The 24388-nt window shown below is 25.4% G+C and overlaps 1 protein-coding gene and 1 long non-coding RNA gene across 2 annotated transcripts; one reads left to right on the forward strand and one right to left on the reverse strand.

The window, feature by feature from the left end:
- Nucleotides 1-3287: 3287 nt before the first annotated feature.
- LOC129961723 (uncharacterized) lies at nt 3288-4274 on the reverse strand. The gene is made up of 2 exons (XR_008783818.1): nt 4060-4274; nt 3288-3546 (listed from the first exon to the last, which is right to left on the reverse strand). It is a non-coding gene; the product is annotated as an uncharacterized LOC129961723 (long non-coding RNA).
- A 201-nt stretch (nt 4275-4475) lies between these two features.
- LOC129961693 (maspardin-like) lies at nt 4476-21167 on the forward strand. Its single transcript, XM_056075233.1, has 9 exons — nt 4476-4583; nt 4834-4918; nt 6512-6673; nt 7218-7298; nt 7941-8086; nt 10469-10577; nt 11071-11178; nt 12750-12890; nt 20839-21167. Exons 2-9 carry the CDS (start codon nt 4835-4837, stop codon nt 20932-20934), a joined length of 927 nt encoding a protein of 308 aa, XP_055931208.1. The 5' UTR covers nt 4476-4583; nt 4834; the 3' UTR covers nt 20935-21167.
- Nucleotides 21168-24388: the final 3221 nt, after the last annotated feature.

Here is a 24388-nt window from a genome sequence, read left to right on the forward strand (position 1 = left end):
TCTCTACAGATACATTCATTTATAAAATTTAGGATATTCTATTCTACGTATTAGAAATTTAGAATTTTTTTAGAAATAAAAAGAATATTATATGCTTTTTTTACCAATTGTAGTTGTAGTAACTGAAACAAAAGATAGAAGTGCAACTTGGCTGTTAACATATTTTAATTTGTTTACCTCTTATTTTATGAATTGTATTTTCTTGAAATTCTATAGTTCCATAAATTTTCATAAATAGATGGGATTTTATTAGTTTCAGATTAATGTAACAGAAATCATTATTATTAAATTCTTTTTTCCTGTTAGCATTATAATTTTTTGAGTACTGTTAATTTTTTAAGTATATTAAAAATATATGTATTAATATAAAAAATAAATTTTGGGGCAACAGGCATAAAAGGAAATTAAATATGTCAATATCTATTTCAAGTGATTTATATGAATCCTAATTATATAAATCAAAGACTTGCAATTGACTAGTGCTGGGTTTTACTGTTATATATTTGCTTATTTGGTTTTTATAATTTAGACTAGAAAGTGCATTGATAATTGTTTTTTTAAATTTTTTTTATTAAAAGAAAATTATTTAGCTTTTCATTTTATAAGGAAAGTATCAGGGAAATGCATCTTTCTCTCTCTCTCATACACACACACACACACACATTTTGTATAAATCTTAAAAACAATTTTTAGGACTTCCATACTTTGTCAGCGTAATGAATATAAAATATGAAAGAGCAACATTTATTCTAGAAGTCAGGCAAAAATAGAAAAATGTGTTGAACATAGAACATAGTTCCAAAAATCAAGCCTATGTTCAATTTAAACTAACAATGCATTCTAATGAATAAGTTGCTGAACAATGCGAAGGAGGAAAAGGGCCTAAATGGAAAATTAACTTGAAAAGACAAAAAGAACATTATGCATTTTACAATAAAAAAAAAGTATGAAGATTAAAGTTACTGTTAGTATTTACAATAGACAATAAGACTATTATTTAGATATAAATATGCATGTGATAAAAACTTTTGCTATTCAGTGAAAATACCTTTGAAAAAAAAATCATTTGTAAATAATTTCTCTATGAAAAACAGTAAAATCTGTATGTGTATTTTAAATTAGAAAAAAAAAAAAATCCCTAAACATTTGTCATTATTTGTAGTTCTTTAGAATAAGTTTTGATTAGAAACAGGAGAGATAATGTCAATCAATAATATAATTCAGGGAATAATTAAGTTCTTTCATTTATACTGAGTACATGCAATGAGATCACTGATTAACGTATAACATTTACTATTAAAATAATTGTACAAAATATTCTCCAAAAAATATTTAATTTAACAGTAACAATTTAGTTTTTACTTCAAAACAAAAGTTACTCTGACATAATATGATACTAAAGTACAGAATACATTGAAGAAGAATTGAGGTGGCAATAATAATAGTTTTCCATTAAGAGAGTTACATAGAATAATAGCCTCCATATAATGCAAAAAATGTTAACTATCAGCTTTTAATATTTAGATAGGTGATGTAAACATTTATCATTAGAAATAGAAAAAAAGTTTGGGATATATAATAATATACATTTTTTTCATAATGCATATATTGCTATGATCTAGCTATAAAGATAGTGTAGAATCATGAGACACAAATTCAATAGAAATGCCGTAGGGTAATTTTTTGATTAAATTTTTTTTTTCATCTAAGAAAGATTACCTAATTATGAAAGAAAACCTAATTCCTATTTGATTTGTTTAAATAGGGCTATATCCAAGAGCACTGAAGGCAAATCTTAAGTTGGTAATTGGAAACATCCACATGGATTTGAATTATTCAATTTTTCTATGAGCAATCATAAAAACTTGGTAACATTTCAGAAAGAAGAAGGGGAGGAGAGAATTCACATTTTTCTGTTTTGAAGTTTGAATTCAAAACAAGATTTTTAAAAAATAAAATTAAAAAAAAAAACTTAATTTCTATGTTAAAGTAATAACTAATAACAATTAGAAAGGAAAAAAAAATCTCAAGAATAACTCAAATTATCATTTCATATAAATATTATGGTATATAAATAGTAAATATTACAAGTAAACCATAGTAATATTAGTAAAAAATAATGTTACTATTATATGTAATGATATTTCATATAAATAGTAAGTATTACATATATAATTTTTTATGTGAAATATAGAATACAGAATGATATTCTATTTCAGTGATTTTCTATAACATTTCTTTCCTGCCAAGTTTTAAAATGAGTAAGTAATCTTTTAAAGATATAAATATTTAAAGCAAAATTTGAATGTAATATATCAATAAATACTGAATAGAATATACATTAATGAAGAAAAAGAAAACTTGATGTTAAATAAATAATTTGAAAGGTAACATTTGCTTTAGAGTGGGTGATTAAATTATTGGGTGCAATGAAGATCATTTTATTCAAGAAATTAAATCAATATGCTAGCAACAACAGTTAAAGACTAACATAAAACTTTTTTATATGACATCAATCTTGAGGCAGATAAGTGTTTGAAACTTAAAAGTAGAGTAAGCTAATATATATATATATAGTATAAAGACATGCAAATATTTATTTACTATTACAAACAATATCTTTGTTAAGGTGTTTTTTTTAATTATTCAAAAAAAAAAAAAAAACCTTAACAAATACATTGTTTGTAATTATACAATTTTAAAAAAAATGAAAACATTTTTCATTAAAGTTTCAAAGGACAAACGAAGTAAAATAAGGATATCATAGCTATTTTTTTATTATAGCACAACTTATTTTCTATTTAAACTATAACCTAGAAATTGAGTACTTTTGATAGCTTTAGCAAAAAAGCACTAAGATTTCTTTTAGTTTAACATGTAATATTTTTATATACTTCGTTTATTTTATGAAAATTTAATTATTCTATAATTTGACATACTAATTTCATAAAATATAAACTCTTTAAAGTATTGAATCTTCAAGTAGATATTTGCTCCATCTTTTATTTTTATTAACAATAACTAAATTTTGATTACTTAAATATTGGTTATCAAAAGTCAATTTTACTTAGCTCATTAGCATCAGAAATTTTGAATGTATATTTGAACAAATAGTATTTCAATAATTTGTATCTATACATACATATATGACAAATGCTCAATGTTCAACAAATAATTTTTGAAAATATTATTTCCAGGTATATAAAAATTATGAAATTAGCATTGAGTGTGTATTTCTTTGATGTGCATGCATATGAGATTTTTGTTTGAAAGACTTAAAACAAATATTACATTCAAAAGGCCGTTCACCCGTATGTATTACCATATGAGTTTGAACATTATATTTATTTGAGAATGTTTTATAACAAACAGGACAGTTAAAAGGAGGATGAAAACTAACATGAGATGCCATATGACACCGTAAATCCACAGCCTCTGTTGAAGTATAACTGCATATAGGACAGTATTTCATATCACAAACTTTTTCAGAAGCCTTTGATGTATTTCCATACTTTCTTGATCTCCAACTGTCATTTTGATTAGTCTCTGCATAGATAAATTTTATATTAAAAAGATTACTATTACTTCTTTAAAAAATATGTTTAATACAAACATTAAAATCCTTAAATGCAGTTACATTACATGATTGAAATGACTATCACAGGAAAAAGATGTATGCATTAATGATAACGATACAAACTAAGTAGCTAAACTAAATTTTAATGATCGTAGAAAATTATAAATGAAACTAATTAATAGTATTAAAAGATGAAACTAATCAGCTTAAAATACTAACTATGAAATTTACCAATAAACAATAAAAATATTAAAACTACTTCAGAAACATTAAGTAATGTCTAAAATAAATAGGAAGTCTAAATTTTACTCCAAAATATTAATCCTAAATATAACAGCTATAAAATGTTATTTGAAATTATAGCGATTATGGAAAGAATGAGAGCACTTAACATAATCAACCACTAAAATATATAAACATGTAAAAAAAATTATAATTTTATTATGGTAAGTTTACAGGAGAGAAAGTTTATGAGGCATTACTTGTCCGCAATTTCAATGAAAAAAGAAATTTAAACAATCCCACTACTTCCCGAAGTAATGAAACTAAGATTTAATTTAAAAAAAATCAAACATGGGAATAATATCTCCTCCCCGAAACAGAAAACAGCATGCCCCAATCTTTCTCTCCCATTTTCTGTCAAATAAGAATGTGTTTTTGTTGTTTTCTTGACGGAAAAGTAGAGAGAAAATAAACATGCGGCTTTAAAAGTTAATATCGTGTCATGTGACTTCTGATAAAACTGAAGTTTATAAGAAGCTTAAAAATTTTTTTTGGTTATTTTAAACTATTATAAACCCTTATCTTTTAATTCCATTATTAAAGTCAAAATAATTTAGCTAAAAAAAGCTATATTTATAAAAATATCGCTTGTATTAAAAAAAACTAGCCGAAATTTAGAATAAAATGTGTGGCAGCAGGTTTGTTTAGTAAACAAAAACTAATATTTGCGTGAATTTTCGTTTCATTTCAGGTTGAAAAAGTTATTGACTAATTGATATGAAAGGTATCTTTAGTTATCATACATATATTATCATCTTGTATTAGAAATGATGCCTATTTATATGTTAAATTATTATTATTTAGTTAAATAATGATTTAAACTATTTGAAAGATGAAATGAAAATCTTCCTTTAACAATGTAATTTGATTTTGGAAGAATCTACTTTATTTTCCTACTTATCTTTTTATTTTATTTTATATATACACGTTTGAAAGTTGCTTAATTTTTGTTATACTTATAATTTTCTGTTAAGGATGCAGATTTTAGATACTCCTCCGTCAGCAATATCATCTTCTGCAGAATATATAAGCTTCAGAAGTAGAGTTCCACAAAAGAAAGTGAGTTTTCTTTTAAGCTGGATTCATCTGTATGTTGATTGTGTATATCAATTAATTTATCCTTGCATTATACATATAAATTCTTTCAGTTTGAGTTTTGTTGTCCAATATTAAAAAAAATTTGATGGACCAAATTAGCGAAATTTTTTTAAGATGAAATACTTGTGTTGAGCATTTAATGTCTATCTCTAATGAAATTCCAATCTATAAAAATTATAAAATAAAAAAAATCGAATGATTTTGATGAATGTTGTGCATGTCTTAGTAAAAAAGAAATGGAAATATCTTAAAGTGAAATAATGAAAACAAAATCGTGAGGACAGTTTGATTGTATTTTATGACGGAAATTTGCCTTCTTGCCATTTTAAATTTACACTGCATGAAAAGCGTATCATACTTGAGACTTTTTCTAATAAATGGTTTCAAACCGTCTCATTCTTTATTAGTTCAGTCTTATAAGTTTTGTTAACATCAGTAGCCTCATTAGTCTTTCTGTTTTCTACCTATCAAGTCATTGCTTACAAGAAGCACTATTTTATCATCTAACATGTATTTCATCAGCACTCATCTATCAATGAATATTTTCACCTAAATAAATATTCTGACATCCAGAAATTTATTGCAGCAACTACTTGATGCTTCCAGTTACAGTGAAGTAATCAATAGTGATATAATTCATGTTTCTCAAATAACTTATTTTCAAAACTGTTGGGGCGTTTATTTTTTTAATATTAATCCGAAAGGAAGTTAGAAAGGGAAGGGAAATCTTTAGATTTTTGTGAAGATTTTAAATTTTGATAAGGATGTCATTGAAAATATTTGAAGCTCCATGTGTAAATTTCTTTGATATTACCTGTTTTAAAGCATCATCAGCTTACTCGGTATTTTATTTATTTATTTAAATTTTATTTATTCATTCATTCATTGATTTTTTTTTGAGTCTATGAATAATTTTTATCTGTTCATAATATATAGAAGTCTTTATTTTTCTTTGTGTTTTCATTCATTTTTCTTTTGTTGTTTATATTTGTTTGAAACAAATTTTAAACTGTAGTATCAAATATTACATTTCATTATTTACTCAGTTTAATTGTATTTGAAGCAGGAATTTTTCTCGGATTATTTTTAAATTGTAGATATATATACTTTAAGTGTTGGATCTTTTTGTTAGAGGAATGTTAAAGCATATTTCTCTAACAAAACACATTAATTTGAAAATAAAAAGGGATTAAGTATCTTTTCTTTTTTTTTTCCCAATCCAAATGGTCTGGTTTTTTAAATTGAATATTTTAATATGCTACTTACATGAACATATCTTTCTGGAATTTGATTGAGACTATTGAAGAAAAATATATTAAATAAACACATTTTTAAATCAGTTTGAAATGCTTTTTTAAAATGCCTATTAATATTTTAATTGGTATAAAAATTCATCACTCTATTCTGTCTTCTAGAAACTTCTCACAATAGTATTTGAAATTTTGAGCTACATAAACTATTCCTGATATTAAAAATATTCTTTTCTTTGTTTACCAAAATATTATATAATTTATTTGAAAGGATAATAATATACATATATGAATTTATTTATAGATAATTGTTGACCAAGATCCAACAAAAGTTTGGACATTGTATGATGCAGGGCCTCGGAACATAACTTGCCCTATAGTGTGTCTTCCACCTGTGAGTGGCACTGCTGATGTTTTCTTCAATCAGATCATGGCTTTATCTGCAAAAGGATACAGAGTTATTGCAGTAAATATTTATCTTTTTCAATATTTATTCTTGATTTCTGAACTACATATTTAATTAAAGGTGAAAAATTATATGAATTAATTTCAAATTGAACTGAATATTTTTTAAAGTTAATATAATTTGAATGAGTTGTTTATTGCATATGAAGTTAAAGTGTTTTTTATTCTTTATATAATATTCATCCTTTGCTTCATCTGTAATTTTTTTTAAAAAAAAGATAGTCAAATTTTGTTAAAGGCAGGCTGAAACTTACCATATATGTATACTGAGCATGTAATTTACTGAGGCTAATTTTAATGCTTTATTTCTTCTTTCTGAACATTTAAATTTTGTATAAAAAGGTAACTACAAATCCAAGACAATCTGAAGTACCAAAACTCTTTAAAACCTCTGAATTTATTCTTAAATTTTAAACAGTTTTTATTTATTGGTTTTTTTTTTCCTTCTAAGTTTTAAGAAATTTAAGTTATCTGATTAAAAAAAAAATAACTATATTTGATGGTTTAGAAATTTTACTATATATACATGTTTTTGTCTGTTATAGGTGCAGTATCCTGTTTATTGGACTATGAAAGAATGGGTTACAGGATTTAGTAAATTGCTGGATTTCCTGTCCATCGATAAAGTAATCTTTTGTTTTAACTTGATTCTTTTGTTTTTTGCCTTGTTTGTGTAAGTTTTTGTGTGTTATAAAGTGTGTGTATTTCAATTTGAATTTGTAACCATTATTTTGCTGAATTAGTGAAGCTATAAAAATTAAAAAAATCTTTAACATGATTGCACATCATTCCTCTTGTTGATGCAAGAAGAGAATTGACTTTTAGAACATTATACTAGTTTCTGAGTTCATTCTTTATTTTTGAGATCAAATTAATATTTTTTTTTATCACAAGAAATATTAAATTAATATATTAAGAAAAAAAAAATGTGTTTAATAGTTTGTCACAATCTGTATCGGAAAGTAAGAAATATTGAAGAAAATTGATATTTGTTCACATTTTTTTCTGTTTTTTTTTCCTAATCAGTTTTTTACTTTATTATTTAGTATCAGGTTTCTAATTTTTTTGAAGGAAGGAAGATATTTTTGTAGTGAATAAAATGAACTAAAATACCTGCTTTTAGTGCGAGAATAATGGATTTTCAGAAATCTGAATTAATTTATTTCATTTTCACTGAGAAATTTTTTCTGTATTTTGTTTAATATATGATTAATTGTAAAATATTTCATTGCAATTTGGATACATTTAATTTTTTTAATTGTGTGCAGGTTCATTTATTTGGTGCTTCTCTGGGGGGATTCTTAGCTCAAAAGTTTGCAGAGGCTACTAATCACACTTGTACAGTATTGTCTATCATACTTTGCAACAGTTTCACAGATACTTCAATTTTCAACTTCTCAAACACTGCTGTATTGTAAGTATTTGTTAAGACTTCAATAAAATGTATTAAATTAGTTATATTTTATGTTTGAATATTGATTTTAATATATTCAGTATAAATTTAAATTTTTAATTCTTTTAATAATTTTAGAATGCCAGAAATACTTTTTGAATTGATATTCCATTTTTAACAACCATAAATGTTTTAGGATTCATATTCAGAATAATTGTTTTCCTTTAATTAATTATTCTTAAACAGATCTAAAATTTTTAGGAGTTTCGAAAGTTTCTTCAGAATGACAAATTAGAAAAGCAGATTTTTCTTAACATCATATTCAATGGTATTAATCCATGTTTCTCTTAATTTTTTGATTTTAATATTGTTTAAGTACCATAATAAAATCACAAATTGTATCAGCTTAAGAAAAAGCATGAACACATAATGCTTGTTTTAATCGAAGCAGTTCTAATTGCAAACTCGCAGTATAAGTCCTAAATAGCATTGTAACTAAAATGGATAGTATTTGAAATAATATTAAACTTAAAAAACAATTGAATAATTAGCAATACCTTCTTAATAGCCAATAATCACATTTTTATTTTCATTTGAAAATAGACAGGTAAACATAGGAATACAGAGACACATAAGAATTTCGATTGAACTTCAAATACTCAAAAACAGAAACACAAAGACAAATAATAAAAGCCCTTAAAGTTATTTTAAAAGTCACTTTTAAAACAGCAGACATTTTGTTTTGCAATTAAAGCTGCTGATACTAATATAAAAAGTTATAAAACATGTAAAAGAGTGAAATTAAATGTATGTGCATAACTAATATGAATGATTAAAATATCTGTTATAAACTTATTTTTGTTTTTGTTTTTAATGTCTGAACAGAAATTTTAATTCTAATTCTAGATATTTAGGATTAAAAAAAATAATCTGAATTCTGGTTTAAATATTACATGTAAGAAAGAGAATGGTAATTATCATAAAAACATCGGAAACTAGATAGGTATACATGATGGTTATAATTAAATTTCCCCTCTAAACAGCAGTATACAAAGCAAACGGGTGAACGTGTTGCAGTGAAATTTGGTATATAGACTATACATAAAATGTGCTTTCGAAATTTCGAAAAAAAAAAAATTTCGTTCAAAAAAGTCCAACAGAGGACACCTTTTCTGGAAAAATATTAAATTTAACACAATAAATGACCAAAACAGAATACAGAAATAATATTATCAATCCAGAACAAGAATTATGAATAATAAAATGTAAAACCCGGAAAAGCTGTCAGTTCTAGGAAAAACTGTTGGGATTTGTATGCTTGCAAAGAAGAGGAAGTTTTATGCAAAACAGGTTAGGATAAGAAACGTTTGCAGTCGTTGTCATGTTTTATGTCGATGTTTCTGGTTGTAATGATGACGGTACCTTGTTGCAATGGTGTTGCAAAGTTCATTGAAATTGACTTTGTTAACAAAGTTAATTAAACTTAACCCTTTCTAGGACTGTGGGAAGTATGCTTCCCACCAAATTTATCAATCTTTGTATGAATTTATGTAGGTTGGCATAAGTTCTGACAAATTTTTTAAGAAAGACAGAAACTTAGAGACTTCAGTTCTTTATCCCACACAAAATGTCTTCATTTGTTACTTAATTATTAATTAACCAAATTAATTAATTAACCAAATTAATTTACCTAATAAGTTAAATGAATCCGTTTTCTTATTCTAATTTCAAGTCTAAAAATATTTAAACATAAAATGACTAGAAAAAAATGACCCTTTAAAGGGTTAAAGAACAAAATGCTTCACGTGTGAAGCATCAAAACTGATCAGCTACGATCTGCTGTTGAAGACACTGTACATTGACTTGAAATTTTGCAAGTGAATGAAGGTGGTCACATAAAGAGCCTTTTCCTACATCATCCTGGACACAATAACTGCTCTTCTTGTGCAATTTCGTCCTAATCTGTTCTTGTTTCTGCAAACTAAACTTTTTTTTTTTTCGTAAACAGTGTAATGTTATTTTTTTACCTTTACTAAACTAGTCAATAAATGTTAATATTATTTCTATATACCATTTTGGTCATTTTTTGTGACGAATTAATGTTTTTTGTTTGGAAAAAGTGCCCTCTGGTGGACATTTTGGAGCTAATATATATATATATATTTAAAATTCTGTGAGCGCATTTTGTGTATAGTCTATATACCAAATTTTATTGCAATCCATTCAGTCATTTGCATTGTATGCTTCTGTTTATAGGGGAAGTTTAATTATAACCATGCTGTATACATAATTCTCATTATAATTGCAAGAAATTCATTGTAACTCCAATCTGATCTCATTTATGTGGATATAATTTGAATAATGTTGAAATATTTCAGTTTCTGTTAGAAATATTTTTTATAGATTTTGGATGTTTCCCTCAGTTGTTCTGAAAAGAATGATTATGGGTAATTTCAACAAAGGCTATCTGGAACCATCAATTGCCGATTCTATAGATTTTATGGTTGAAAGGGTATGAAATGAGTTCTTTAATTTAAGTGAATTCTATTTTAATTGAAAATAATTATTTTTTGTAATATGAAGATGAGCGAATATAAATACTTCTTTACACTGCATATATATGTAGCAGTTTTTTCCCTTTCATATATTGAAACACATAAGTTCTTTTCCTTTATCAAATATTTCTGAAAAAAAAGTTAGAATTTGGCTGTTTTCAAAAATGTGTTCTTAATTTTATTCGTTGGCAGTGAAAAAAAAAAACAACTTTCTGATTATTAATTTGATGTTTTACTCTATAATTTTAAATTATAAATAAAAATGAATAAAATCTATCAAAATTACTATAGAATAAAATTGCATAAATATGTTACTTAATTAAAAAAATGAGGTTTTATCTATAAGTCAGTAGTTTTTTATACCAAGGATTTATGATAATTTAATCTTTATTTTTTGTGTTGGTGCTTTCCCATATAAATTATTATGCCCTTTTTCTCTTTTTGTTTTAGTTGGACAATTTATCTCAACGAGAACTTGCATCTCGGCTTACTCTAACATGTATGAATTGTTATGTGGAACCACAAAAACTGACAGGAATTCCTATAACCATTATGGATGTAAGTTAAGGTGGTATTTAAGGTGGTATAAACACTTTTTTTTCCATTTATAATTATAAATAAAAAATGTATAAACAATGATTTTTTAATAATTTTTATTTTTCTACATAAATGTTTTTTAAGTAGAGAATTTTATATACACATTGATTTGCAACTTTGCTAAGTTATTAATTGTATATTTGAGTCTATGCATTGTACTTGCTTTACATTAAATATTCATTTTTATTTTAAAATTTATTTATTTTTATTTTTATTTACTTCCATTTCAGAACTTTATTTACATATAGTACCCCTAAAATTTATAGATATGTTTAGTGAAACTTTTCTACAAAAGTATTCCAATTCTTTTGTTTAAGATTTCTTGTTAAGATAATTCTTTTGTTTAAGATTTCTTGTTAAGATAATTCTTTTGTTAAGATATTCTTTTGTTAAGATAATTCTTTTGTTAAGATAATTCTTTTGTTAAGATATCAAATTCTTTAATGTAAAACAAGTTTTTGTTTTTTTGTATAAATATCAGAATTAAAAACCATTTTGTTGAAAACATTTATATGTGTTTTAAGTGGAAAAGGAGGTTGAGGGTAATCTAAATTGTCAAAAAAAAAAAAAAAAAAAAATGATAGGAAAATTTTTAAACTATTTCCAATTCTACATGGCTGTTTCGTGTACTTTATAGTGAAAATAGAATTTTTCATACACATTTGCTAAAACTTTATGTATGTTGAATCCTTTTACTTGATGTAGATAATATCTAAAATTTTGATTGAATTATTCCTTATTAAATTATGGATTAAGTTATATTTAGAACTTTGAATTGTATTTCATATAAATTAAATTAATGTTTATTTATGTTTAAGATTTAATGATAAATGGCCTTTGCTGAAAGCTACTATTCTTATGCTATTGTTTTTCATATTTAAAGTTTATATACAGGAATGAGATTTATGCATTAAATATACTCACATATGTGATTTTTAAGTTTCTCATATATTATTTTATGTTATATTGTTATAGTTTAGACAGGTTCTTGGATTGAATGGACTGTAAGATGACATAAATAGAAATTTATTTACATTAATTAATTAATTATAAATATTTATATTTAATCAAACAAAAACAAACTGATCTTTACTAGGCTATAACAGCAACACACTAACTCATAGTAAATGAAAAAATCAAGACACTATGTTGTAAATCAGCTCAGATTCTTAGTTATCTGGAGCAGTTTCATCATTTTCATAAAAACCAATGATCATATACTACACTTACTCAGTGAAGACACAATAGCAACTCCTTGATCAGTGATTAAAGCAAAATTTTTATATGTTGTTAGAAAGTTACCTCCCAAATATTTTTATGAAAGAGTAAAATTTTCTGGCACCAAGGCACAAAATTCCTAATTGTGAAAATTTTAAAATCTTTGCATAATTGGCATTAAAAATCTTGCCAAAAAGCCAAGGTGCTTCCAATTTTCAGAAGACAATAAATATTGATTTTTAGTTGTGAAAATAGAAACAAAATTTTAAAATTGTGTTCTTGAATGCTGTTGTTATTTTGAACCAATTTTGTAGGTGTTTGATGACAGTGCATTGAGTAGTGCTGCTCGTGAAGAACTCTATAAATTTTATCCAGATGCCAAGAGAGCTCATCTTAAGAAAGGTGGTAACTTCCCATATTTGAGCTGCAGTGAAGAAGTCAACTTACATATTCAGGTATAATTTTTTTAAATATGACAAGTTTTATTTTCCATGAAATTTTAATCATATGTTTTTCTTCTGTTGTGCAAAACTAAGGAATATAGTTTTTTTAAGCTAGTTTGTGTAAAACAAATTAAAAAAAAATATTGTTTCTTTCATCATAAGCTACAATAAAGTTAAATAATATACTATAATAATGTAATAGCAAGGCTTTACTCCCTTACTTTTTTTGATTAGATTTTTTATGGAATAACAAAGAAAGCTCTTTTGATTTTAAAAAAAAATCAAAAATATCTGGTATATTAAATGCTTATATTTGCTATACCTTAATTTTCTTTTCAGCATGTTGCAATCTTACTAAAATGCTATGGAAGTAAATGAATATCAATATTTAAACTTTACATTTAATTTGAATTTTTAAGTGAGATAACAAGCCAATAATTAAACAGATGGACACAATGAATATATTATTTATAAATTTAATTTAAGTGAAGCATAACAAGAATTTCTTCTGAATGTTTATTAATGTTAAAGAGAAATTTGTCAAGTGAAATCAACAGACAAGAAAATATCAAAACTAAAGATTGAGATTATTATTATTATTATTTTGTTCATTATCCATTTTTGTGCAATACTATTATATATTTTTTAATGTTATTGATTGTTTATTTTTTGTGTCTATAAATAAAATTTTTCTAAAATAGCTAAATTATGAGATATATCTGGTTTGGTTCATTGACACTTTTTATTATTTTTATAAGCATTTTAAAACTCATTTAACTGGCAGTTTTATCCATTAATTTTTTCTGATTTTTTTTTAGTAAAACTCAAATTTAGGTGAGATCACAGACTTGTATTTATGTAGGTATATGAGTACTATGAATAGTCTGCACACAAGACTCTTAGAATAGTGTGATTGATTATAACTTGAAGTTACAAATATTAATGCTCTGCTGAATTTGGAGAGCAAAAGCAACATAAAAGATTTGTTATGATACCAGCGACTTTCATGGTGAGCATGATGGTTGTGAAATGAGCTAGTATAAAAAAAGTAAAACATTTATTTTATAATGGGTTAAGAAACAGATATTGAAGTATTTATGGAAACATTTAAAGCTATTGAAAATATTGTTACTAATTAAATAAAAAATTATTAAAAATAGATATAAATATTGCATGACTGCTAAGTTGTAACCATTATAATGATAATTTTCTGATTTTTAAAATAGTGTAGGCATAATTTTTAGTGATATTAATTTTTGCAGTTAATTAGAAAAAACATCAAATTTCTCTTAATTTCTAATGAACTAAAATCTTATTTGAATTGAAAAAAAAAAAAAAAAGTCTCTAAAATACCTATATCCATTTTCCAAGCAATGTTTGTTTTAAATATGATATTTTGCATACTTGTATATAAGTTGACTCCTCTCCTTTTTCTTTTGGGCAGCACAACTGCTGAATCTGATTTTTTTTTGTTATACTTATGGACTTATTATTATACTTATGGACTGGTACAACCATTGTATCAGTTATGAGTTTGGATTTCCTCCTCCCAAGACAAGGTGGCCAGCTGAACATGAAAATCAGGAATAGTCAGGGAATTCCGTGAGGTTGGGAAAAGTCAGGAAAATATATCATAAAACTTGAAACTTTTTTTATAAATCGGTAATTTTTATCGAACATGATAATTTGCTGGTATTATTTCATAAGTAGAATAAAATATCATTGGCAACTAATGAAAATCAAACTTTTACTGATAGCGGAAAACAGACTACGGAATTGAAAGATTAACCACCATATCTAATCTGTTGCATTATATATAATATTTTCGCAGAAAGTTTTTGTTTACTTTTTTTTTCAGAACGCCAAGTTATCGACATAATTAGTAAAAATGGTTTTGCATACTGTGGAAAAAGGTAGCATAACTAAAGCCCATCCCCTGTTACTGTTATGATTTTAAGCTTTAATTGGTCCCTTTTATTTAAAAAGATATATATGGTGTTCTCCCCCCCCCCTTTTTTTTTCTTCCTCCAAGCATCAAATTGATCATACCACATGTTAAGAGAGCGAAAGTATGAATTTAATATTCAAAACCGTTTGTAAAATACTGACTCATTATAATTCCAAATCAATTTATTTTAATTAAATAAGTATTTTACAATAATTATTTTTTCCTGCCTTCTCGAAGATCTTTTTGTTGAATTATGAAGTATAGGACATTATTGCTATAATTTCTATAAAACATTTTTTTTTCTGTTTATTTTTAAACATTATGAACACGGATTATAAAATTCTTCAAATGAATGGATGCTATGGATGTCATGAATTTGATGTTAATGCTAATGTTTTCATTTAACCATTTTTTAAAATTTTGTGTTTAATTTCTGCATACATTCAACAAAATGCATTATAATCTTAAAATAATATTAAATGAAAAATTAATTTGTTTAACACATAAGTACATTTGTCTTTTTTAATTTTTTCAAAAAATTTTTTAAAAAGAGAAGGGCAGCATTTATTTTATGCGGTTTGATGTATATGTAACTGTTTCCACTGAAATTTACAAAATTAATTCATACTATCTTTTTTAAAAGTTATACATTTACAATATTTTTCTTTTTATGCAATAAAGAAAAATAATTAATTAGGTCCAGTTTTCCAATTTTTTCTCTATTTTATGGGTTAAGCAATGAGCCAGCCTGCAAGCATTTTTAAAAAATAATTTTGATTTCATTGAAGAATTTTTCTTATTTTGATACGGAGATTTCATTTTGTATTTGTAAATGATTTTTTTTTCTGTTAGTAAAATTATTGTTTAGCTCTCTTTGGCTTGACGGTAAACAGTATGGCTAGAGGAGACTGCACTGGAAGGAAAAAAAATAAATTTCTTCTTAAGCACTCTGCCAATGGGCATATATTTAAATGTTGCATTTTTCATGAGTAAATATGACAAACAATCCTGAGATATGCCTAGTTGGCAAGAAACCGTTCTAGTTGGGCATTTATTTTCTAGTGTTGGTTAAATGTTTCTACAAAAAGGACAGGGTTTTACATAATTGAAGCTTATCTGAAATTCAATAAGTGAAAATGTTTTTGTTTCTTCTCTGAGAATTAAATTTTATTTTACATTGATTTTAGTTAATAGAGTAGAACAATTTTTCTAATAAAGTTAAGATTATATTATACAATAATTAAAGAATAAAATAAACCATTGTTCTGAAAATATTAGAAACATCTGAAAAACGTCAGGGAAATTTCTTAAAAAATCCTGGAAATCTCTGAAAATATCAGGGAAGTTCAAACAGCAGAAATGCTAGTTACTCTGCAAGTAAACTTTCCAGCGATGACCTAACTGCACCATAAAATTTCTTCTTTATTGTGTTGTTTCCTATATGGTTCAAAATTTCAGCCAGCAGATTTTAAAATCAGTGTTTAAGCTAATAACCTATATTTGTTTAACCTTATGACATGTACTTGACTTGTAGCCAAAGTCTTGGTGGCTTTTTTTTTTTTATTTAAAGAAGTAGTTTTATGATGTATAGAATGACTAAGTTTAATTTCTTTTATGAGTTATATTTAATCAAATTGAATTGCTTTTATGTATATTCTTCACTTTTATGATTTCTGTTTTTCATATCCTCTAATCGTAAATAGTGAATGCTGACCTATACAGAGACTTTCATACAAAAAAGAGCTATGTGAGGATAAATTTAGAAATAAGACAAATTATTTTTCAGTGTAATATTACTGCAGTTATAATATATTATTTAAAAAATTATTAATTATAAACAAATTACTAATTGTTTCAACTTTCAAACATGAATTAATTCATAAGTAATAATTAATCCTTTGCGCTAGGAAAAGTAATTTGGTATATAAGTATTCACCTAATATAATGATTATTTTATTGCTCTGAAAAATAAATATACATAATTATTTTAAGTTATATTTCTCTGAAAAATTAATCTGCATTTTTTTACCATTTTACAGTTGTTTTTAAAAATCAAAATTGAAAAATAAATAAAACGTCAAAATGATGCACCATCTTGAATGGTGAGTGAGGCACTATCCAAGTGCAAATGGTTAATCTGTATATGAATGGAGAAGTAAACCATATTCAATTTTACTTTGTTGAATTGCATTTTTTAAATCTGATAATTATTTGCATTTTAGAAAATTTTTGGATAGAATTTTTTTTCATGATTTATTTATTGATTATATGCAAAACTCTAAGTGCATTTTTCAAAAATGTAACAAATGTAGTAAATAATTAAAATCCTCAGCAATGTCTTTCTTTTCTTTTTATAATTTTTATCACGTTTCTTAAGCATTAGCAATATAGTGAGAAAATTTACTCATTATTTATATTACAAAAAAGATTTTCGAACTGCATTAAGTATATATAATCAATTTTGTGTGTAGTATATTAATACTCAAACGCTTAATTATCTTTTTAATCTATGGAATAGAAAAACAGTATAACTTGTGTGATATCCAAGGAAAGAAGTGAACATTTTGAAATAGAAAATATAAGCACCTGGAATCTTAAAATATTCTAAATAAATCTCTACCTCATTTACAGAAAATTAATTTTCCAGAAATGCAAAACTAGTTTCAGCAATAACTTTGACATTTATTAAATTACTATTATTTTCCACATTCCACAATATTCAAAATGAAAGATTTTATTTGTATTATCTATATAAATAAATGAGTATAAAATTGTTGAAGTTTTGTTTACTCTGCCAAATAACTATGCAGCTGGAAATTTCATATAATTTATTCAGTATCCTGATATTTCATTATTAGCGTTTCCTACAGAATCAGTTAATTATAATTTTAGGGAGGTGATAAAATGAAATAGTGATACAAAGTTACTTCTAAGATTCGGAAAAAAAAAAACGTTTTGAAAGAGCAACCTGTTTATTAGAAAAGAGAGAACCTAGTAATGCTATGGGTGGTTGAAATTGAAGAGGTTATTTTCAATAAATGTGATTAAATTAAGCAAGTTCAAGGTTTTTTCATTCAGGGTTTACATTAAGAGAAATTTTTTTGTTGGTTCCCAAAATCTAAATTAAAAGAAGGAAGAAAGAAAGAAAAAAAAAAAAATTATTTTAACCTTTTTTTTATGTACAGCAATCTCTAGTTCAAGATGGGATTGTTAAAGTTCAAATGCTTTGAAAGAAGGATAAATTTGAGATGTTTTCGAGACTCATCTTACCATTTCTATGAAGATGCTAATATAATCTTTAAATGGAGAAACACTGATGATTCCATGTTGATTAAAATAAGCTATTTGAAGATTATGTATTTAAAAAATGGATACAACAGATGTTCTTGGATAATACCAACAGCAGCTAACAGGATGTGGGAACTTAATAAATAGGAATAATAGGAAGTTGACAAGGTTATCATAGTCCAGTATGTTAAATAATTTTCGTAGAAATGTTGTTTAAATGTTAAAGAAATGTTGTTTATCATATCTGTATGGATGGCATAGAAGATTTTTTTTTTTTCCAATACTGACAAATTAATGCTTATGAGCATAAAAGCTGAATCTGAAGATTTGTTCAGTAGAGATGGAAGAGTAACTTGCATGCCCTATCTTAAAATGCAGTTTCTGATTAATGTTTTATCATTAATTTCATATTAATGAATATCAGTTTCATTATCTCCAAATTTAATTAATAAACTTTTTAAACTCTGCATTGTGTGAACTCTGGAGATATGATTTTATTTTGTCTATAAAAAAAAATCAGAACACCAGTGATTAGACAGCATTTTTCTTAGTTCATGTATGAGTGGTCTCCTTCTCCCATTTTCAATTTCAAATTTTTTTTAAAAAAAATGTCTTTGATATAATTACATATGGTAATTATTTCATTTCAATACTGTATTTTTAAAACCAAAAAGGACATTGTAAAAACTATTTTAAGCATTAATGCTAAAATTCTTTGATATCTGTTTTCTACCTTGAAAAAGGATTAAGCAAAATAGCAGATACGTTTTATATGTTGTTGTTTTTGCTCGTGGAATTAATAGCCACAAGATAAGAAAACCCTATAAAATTTGTAATATATTTCATTATTTTTAAGTTATAATATATCCCAGGACATTACTGGTATAATATGTAGCAGAATACAATAAATAAATATAGAAAATAACTGTACTCTAAGATAAGGGATTTCTACTTTCTAAACAATTATTCTTTAAAAAAAAAAATACAAAAAAAAAAAAAAAAAACTAGTCTTCTTCCTTTTTTTTTTTTTTTTTTTTGTCATTTTGAGAAAAATTACAGAATTAGAAGAATAATAAGCATGCTTATTTATGTTTTTTTTTCTGCATAATTTTCTAATAATAGCTGATGAAAATTTGTCATTTTTTAAGACTGAAAATATTAGTTGATGTGCTTTTGTATTCTATAACAGTACTAATTTTGTGAAAAGACTTAAATTTTACTACTACAGACTAAAATGGTTCTCATAATGATTTTATTACAATCCAAACGTGTGTGTTCCTGAAAGATGTATTGGATTATTCAAATAAAGTTTAAAAAAATTACTCTACATGCTGGAAAAGCGATGGCCTTTTAGTGTTAATTTCCATATGATTGAACATACCTTAAACTCTGTTATTTTTTACCATTATCACTTTATCATGTTTGACAATTTTGATAAATGAATTTATTTGGAAATTTTTAGTTGGTGTTTATAATTAATCTCTTGTATAAGCGTGAGGTGATAAAATAAACTAAATTTTTCAGAACATTTTGCAGCTACAGCTGGCAGATTGATGCTAAATTCTACTCATGCTATTTTAAGATACATTTTTTTTTAAAGAAAAAAAAAATAAAAAGAAAGGGGCGGGGGCCCATTTAGAACTGCACCTTCAGATAAGAACTGAATGTTAAACATTTATTTCACAAAAAGTATTTAGAACAAATAAGTCATGTTATATTTCTTAATATGTTCCCCATTACTAATATTGTCATTAAATGCAAATTTAATATGTATAGGTAGTTGGATATATTTTAAGATGCTCATGCTGTTTCAGTCAAATGACATTATCTTGTCACTCCATAATAATCTCTCATATTTACTACTATCATCATTAGGAAGACCTTTTTTATGTTCTTTGGGACCATGCAAATCAAAATGCTTTTTGTTTGCATGATACTGAAATGACATTTTTGCAGAAACATGGATTTAAGTGTTTTTGGAATGAAATTCGAACATTCTTGAAGTCACTTGCTTATCTTTTATCCAATAATTTTGTAATATTTCCAGCACTTTATGAATAAATTTCTTTATTTTATTGTTTAATTATACATATTTTTCTTCACTGTGCTTATGTTTGTCACAATTCATTATTTTTATGAAGTTCTTTAGTCAAATCTTTGTCATGTCTAATAATACTGAAGATGCTTTTAAGTAGAATTAAATTTGGATCACTTTTAAATACAATATTTAAATCAAAATAAGTTTGATTACTTTAATATTTTTCCCTAAAATGAACTTTATGGCGCAAATGCTTTTTATAGAAAGAATTTAGAGTTAAAGTTTTTAATTACATAATAGCTGAGTAGATTCTTTGAAAACTATATATATATATATTTGGTATCAGCTGTAGAATGCTCCAATAAGCTAACTTCCTGCATGGTCATTAAATTTATATATTTGTCTTATATGTTAAGAAACATATCCTTGGCTTAGTGACAAATTGTAGATAATATTTTTTGACACTAAGCCAGCTTTTTATGAAAAGTGACTTAAACATAAAATGCAATGATTATTCATCAGTAAAATAATTCAGAATATTTATGCTTGGTTTTGGAAATGATTAAAAATATAATTTTTTTAACTTGACTTTGTTTGAAAATATTATTTGAAGATTATTATTAATTCTTCTCTCTTTTACAAATATTACTGTGAATAATCTGAACTTATTGCAATTTGTATTTCAGATTCATTTGCGATCTTTTGAAGGAACAAAATATTCTGCTTGTGATGGGCCTTCTTATTCAAGTTCTTCAGATAACACAATTGAGAAATATTCATAAATTTATTTTATGCCATGCCTCTTACTTTTTTATTTTTTACATATTTTTAAAGAAATAAATAATTACATTTAGAATTTATTCATGTTATAATGAATGGGATTGGATTAATTTTAACTGTGATAAGTGTTGAAACTGAATCGGAAAATATATTTTTTTTTGTACAGTATTTGGATTAATTGCTTTTTACATGAATGCACAAACTGTTCTATAAATAAAAATTTCTGCTTTGATAATTTGTTGTATTTTTAATAATCCAAAGAAATGCATTTTGCTAAAATCTAGTTTGACAGAAAGATTAAAAATTTTTTTGCAAGTTTTATCAAAACTTTCAGAAAAGGAATTCTATTTTAAAATGAGCATTAAGTTCCTTGAATAATCCAATTTGGTTAGATTTTTGGAGTAAAAATACATAATTCAAATCTGTTTCATAAGATGATTAGTATTATTAATCAATTATATCAGATTTAATAGCATTTTCATTTTAGAACTATAAACCAAACTCAGTAGTGCGACAGCCCATGTGGGACAAGGTCTACAGTGCCCATATCTGCTTTCTTGACCGAGGGCCCTTGGGGTGCAAGGCATATGTCCCGAATAGATGGTCAACCTAACGCAGAACCCCCAGTGTTTAGTTCACAAGCATGCTTGGTCCTCAGTTTATCAACCCACTGAAGGCTAAGTTGACCTTGCCCAGTCCAAGGATCAAACCTTGGACCTGTGCATTGGAAGCGCGAAGCACTACCACTACACCATCAGGCTTACATTTTAGAACAATACAGTAATATATTTCTTAGTATGATTACTCATAGTTTTTTTTTGTGTGTATTTTCTTTAATAAGAAAACGAAAGTGCTTAAAATAATGTAATTACTTAATGCTGCATTGACTTATCATTTAACTCAGATTTTTTTTTTTTTTAAACAGAAAGAGCTGCCTATATAAGTAACTGAAGTCAGTTAATTACCAGAGAAGAATCCAAAATTTTTAGACATTTTGGGCATCAGTAAATGTAAAAAGTAATGAGACTGAATATTTCCCAGTCTTATTAATTCAAAGTTATACATGTTGTTTAGGCTAGTAAGCAATTGCAAGATTAAATGCCAATTCTTAAAATCTGTCAGCTGCTGTTTTGCATCAACTGCATTTACACTCTTTGACTTCAATTAAAACCATCGTTTTCCTGCAGTACTTTAAAAAAAAGTTTGTCAAAGATGTAGAAGTTACATGGGAACAGATCTGGGCAATAGGTAGCTTATGATTTTCCTCTTGAACTTCCTCAAACATTTTCGTTTCTTGTGTCTGTTGACCCTATGTAATCTAGTGTTATCATTCAGTAGGGAGAACTATTAGAAAATTTGCAAGACTAATACAATTTGATTATCTTTCCTATTTCTGTTTACATTTACAGTATCACTAAGCATTGATTATAGCCACATGCTTCAGAAATTAAACAAGGAGTGATTGCTTACAATCAAAGAAAAATGAAAGCATTACATTGTCGGCAATTTTGGAAGATCTAAATATTTTTATGAGTCACATCAATTATTAGTATAATAACAACTGCTGAGAGAAAATTATTCTCAACTTTTCTCTAATGCTATAATATCCTATGTTTTGTTATTTATCGTATGTCACCAATATATGTTGAATCTGCAATCATTTGGTAATTTTGAAACCAAAATTGCTTTCATATACATTTAGAAAAGAGAAAAAAGATAAAATGTTATGAACATATTAATGTAAACCAATTTTCAGTATAAGAATTTCAAAAAAAAAAAAAAAAAAAAAAAAAAAGCCCCTCCCCTTCCCCTCAAATTTACTATAGTACAACTCTTATGTTTGGCACAGAATTAACAAGAGTACCATAAATAGGTATATCACTGGAATAAATTTAAAAATAACTAAAAGCAGCATTAAAAAAAGTTACTAAATAAAGAAAATATAGTTATTTAAAAATAGAGCAATAATTTTAAACTAACACTAAGAAAGTTTCAATCATATTACATCCATGTTAAACAAAATATTAAGCTAACCAAATAAACTATTAAACAAACAAACAAAAAAAATGCAAGTCATACTTGCTATCAATATTTATGTAAAAAATATTTTATCAACTATTAAATTCCTATAAAAAGATGAGATTTAAACAAATTAATAAAAAACATGTTGTGAAACAATCAAGGCACACTTTTTTCATTCATGATAACCTATTCAAATTTTGACTGTATCTACATCTATTTTGAAGAAGGAAGTCTAGTGGCCTTTTTATTAACAAGGTGACCGTCATTACTGCTGTTGGATTTTCCCTGACTTTTTTCAAATGTATCCAATACCTTCAGAACTTTCTTTTTTTTTAAATTATTGCACAGTATGTTCTTAACTGTATTTAAAAAACAATAACCCTGCTTTACTCTTTTAAATAAAATTAATGCAAAATAAAACTTAATGCTCAAAAAATATATATATATTTAAATGCAATAAATTAGATATAGTGATTAATCTTTCCTCCCACTGTAGCTTCAAAAGTTAATTTAACCAATTTTACTGCATGAAAATGTGTTGGCTAATGCTAAACCTAGCCTCAATCACGATTGGTCAATAAAGGATGAAAAAATGAATTACAATACCATCAAATTATCATTAACATACTATAAATAATGCAAAGAAACGGGATAAAAGAATTTTTCAGATAAATATAACACATATAAAAGTAAGACAAATAATGAACTTGTTAATAGACACAAAACAGCCAGCACAACTTGAATCTGAATACATTATAAGCCAGATGCACAAGAGTGGTTCTTCAGAATTTAATTTCCTACGTTCCCCGGTCAGCTAACTATTCTGATTAATTACTGAATTTGCTTTACAATGCAATTAGGATTAGGAAAAAAAATAGTTATTTACTGATAAAAATCAACTAATCTTAAAGCTTCTAAATCAATTGCACATGTGCAAAAAACAATCGAAAGTTATTTGATCAAAAATCAAAAGAACAATTATTTGTCCTTTAGATTTGAATTTTTCATATGTAATGCAATATTAACTTATTTATTTTAATAATAAATGTTTTTAAAAAAAAAAACTGTCTAAAAATATTTTATTTTTTCGATTCATATGAATATATCTTATTTTATTCATCTCAGATTTATTTCACTCAAAACGACTTCTAGAAACATATTCAGTTTAAAAGTTAAAATTTTAAATTCCTCATTTGCACTCTTTTAAAACCATTTTTTTAAGATAATTTATTTTCATATTTACGATTTTTGTTCCTAATGGTACTGCTTATGGGCAAAGAATAACCACAATAAAAATGTTTGCTTTTATATAAATGAATATATTTCACATCTCAAAACAAAGACAGGATCATTTACAGTAATATCAATAAAAAGATACCTCATACAATATATATATATATATATATATATATATATATAGTTACAATTATAATC

This window comes from Argiope bruennichi, chromosome 2 (assembly GCF_947563725.1).
Source record: "Argiope bruennichi chromosome 2, qqArgBrue1.1, whole genome shotgun sequence".
Lineage (NCBI taxonomy): Eukaryota > Metazoa > Arthropoda > Arachnida > Araneae > Araneidae > Argiope > Argiope bruennichi.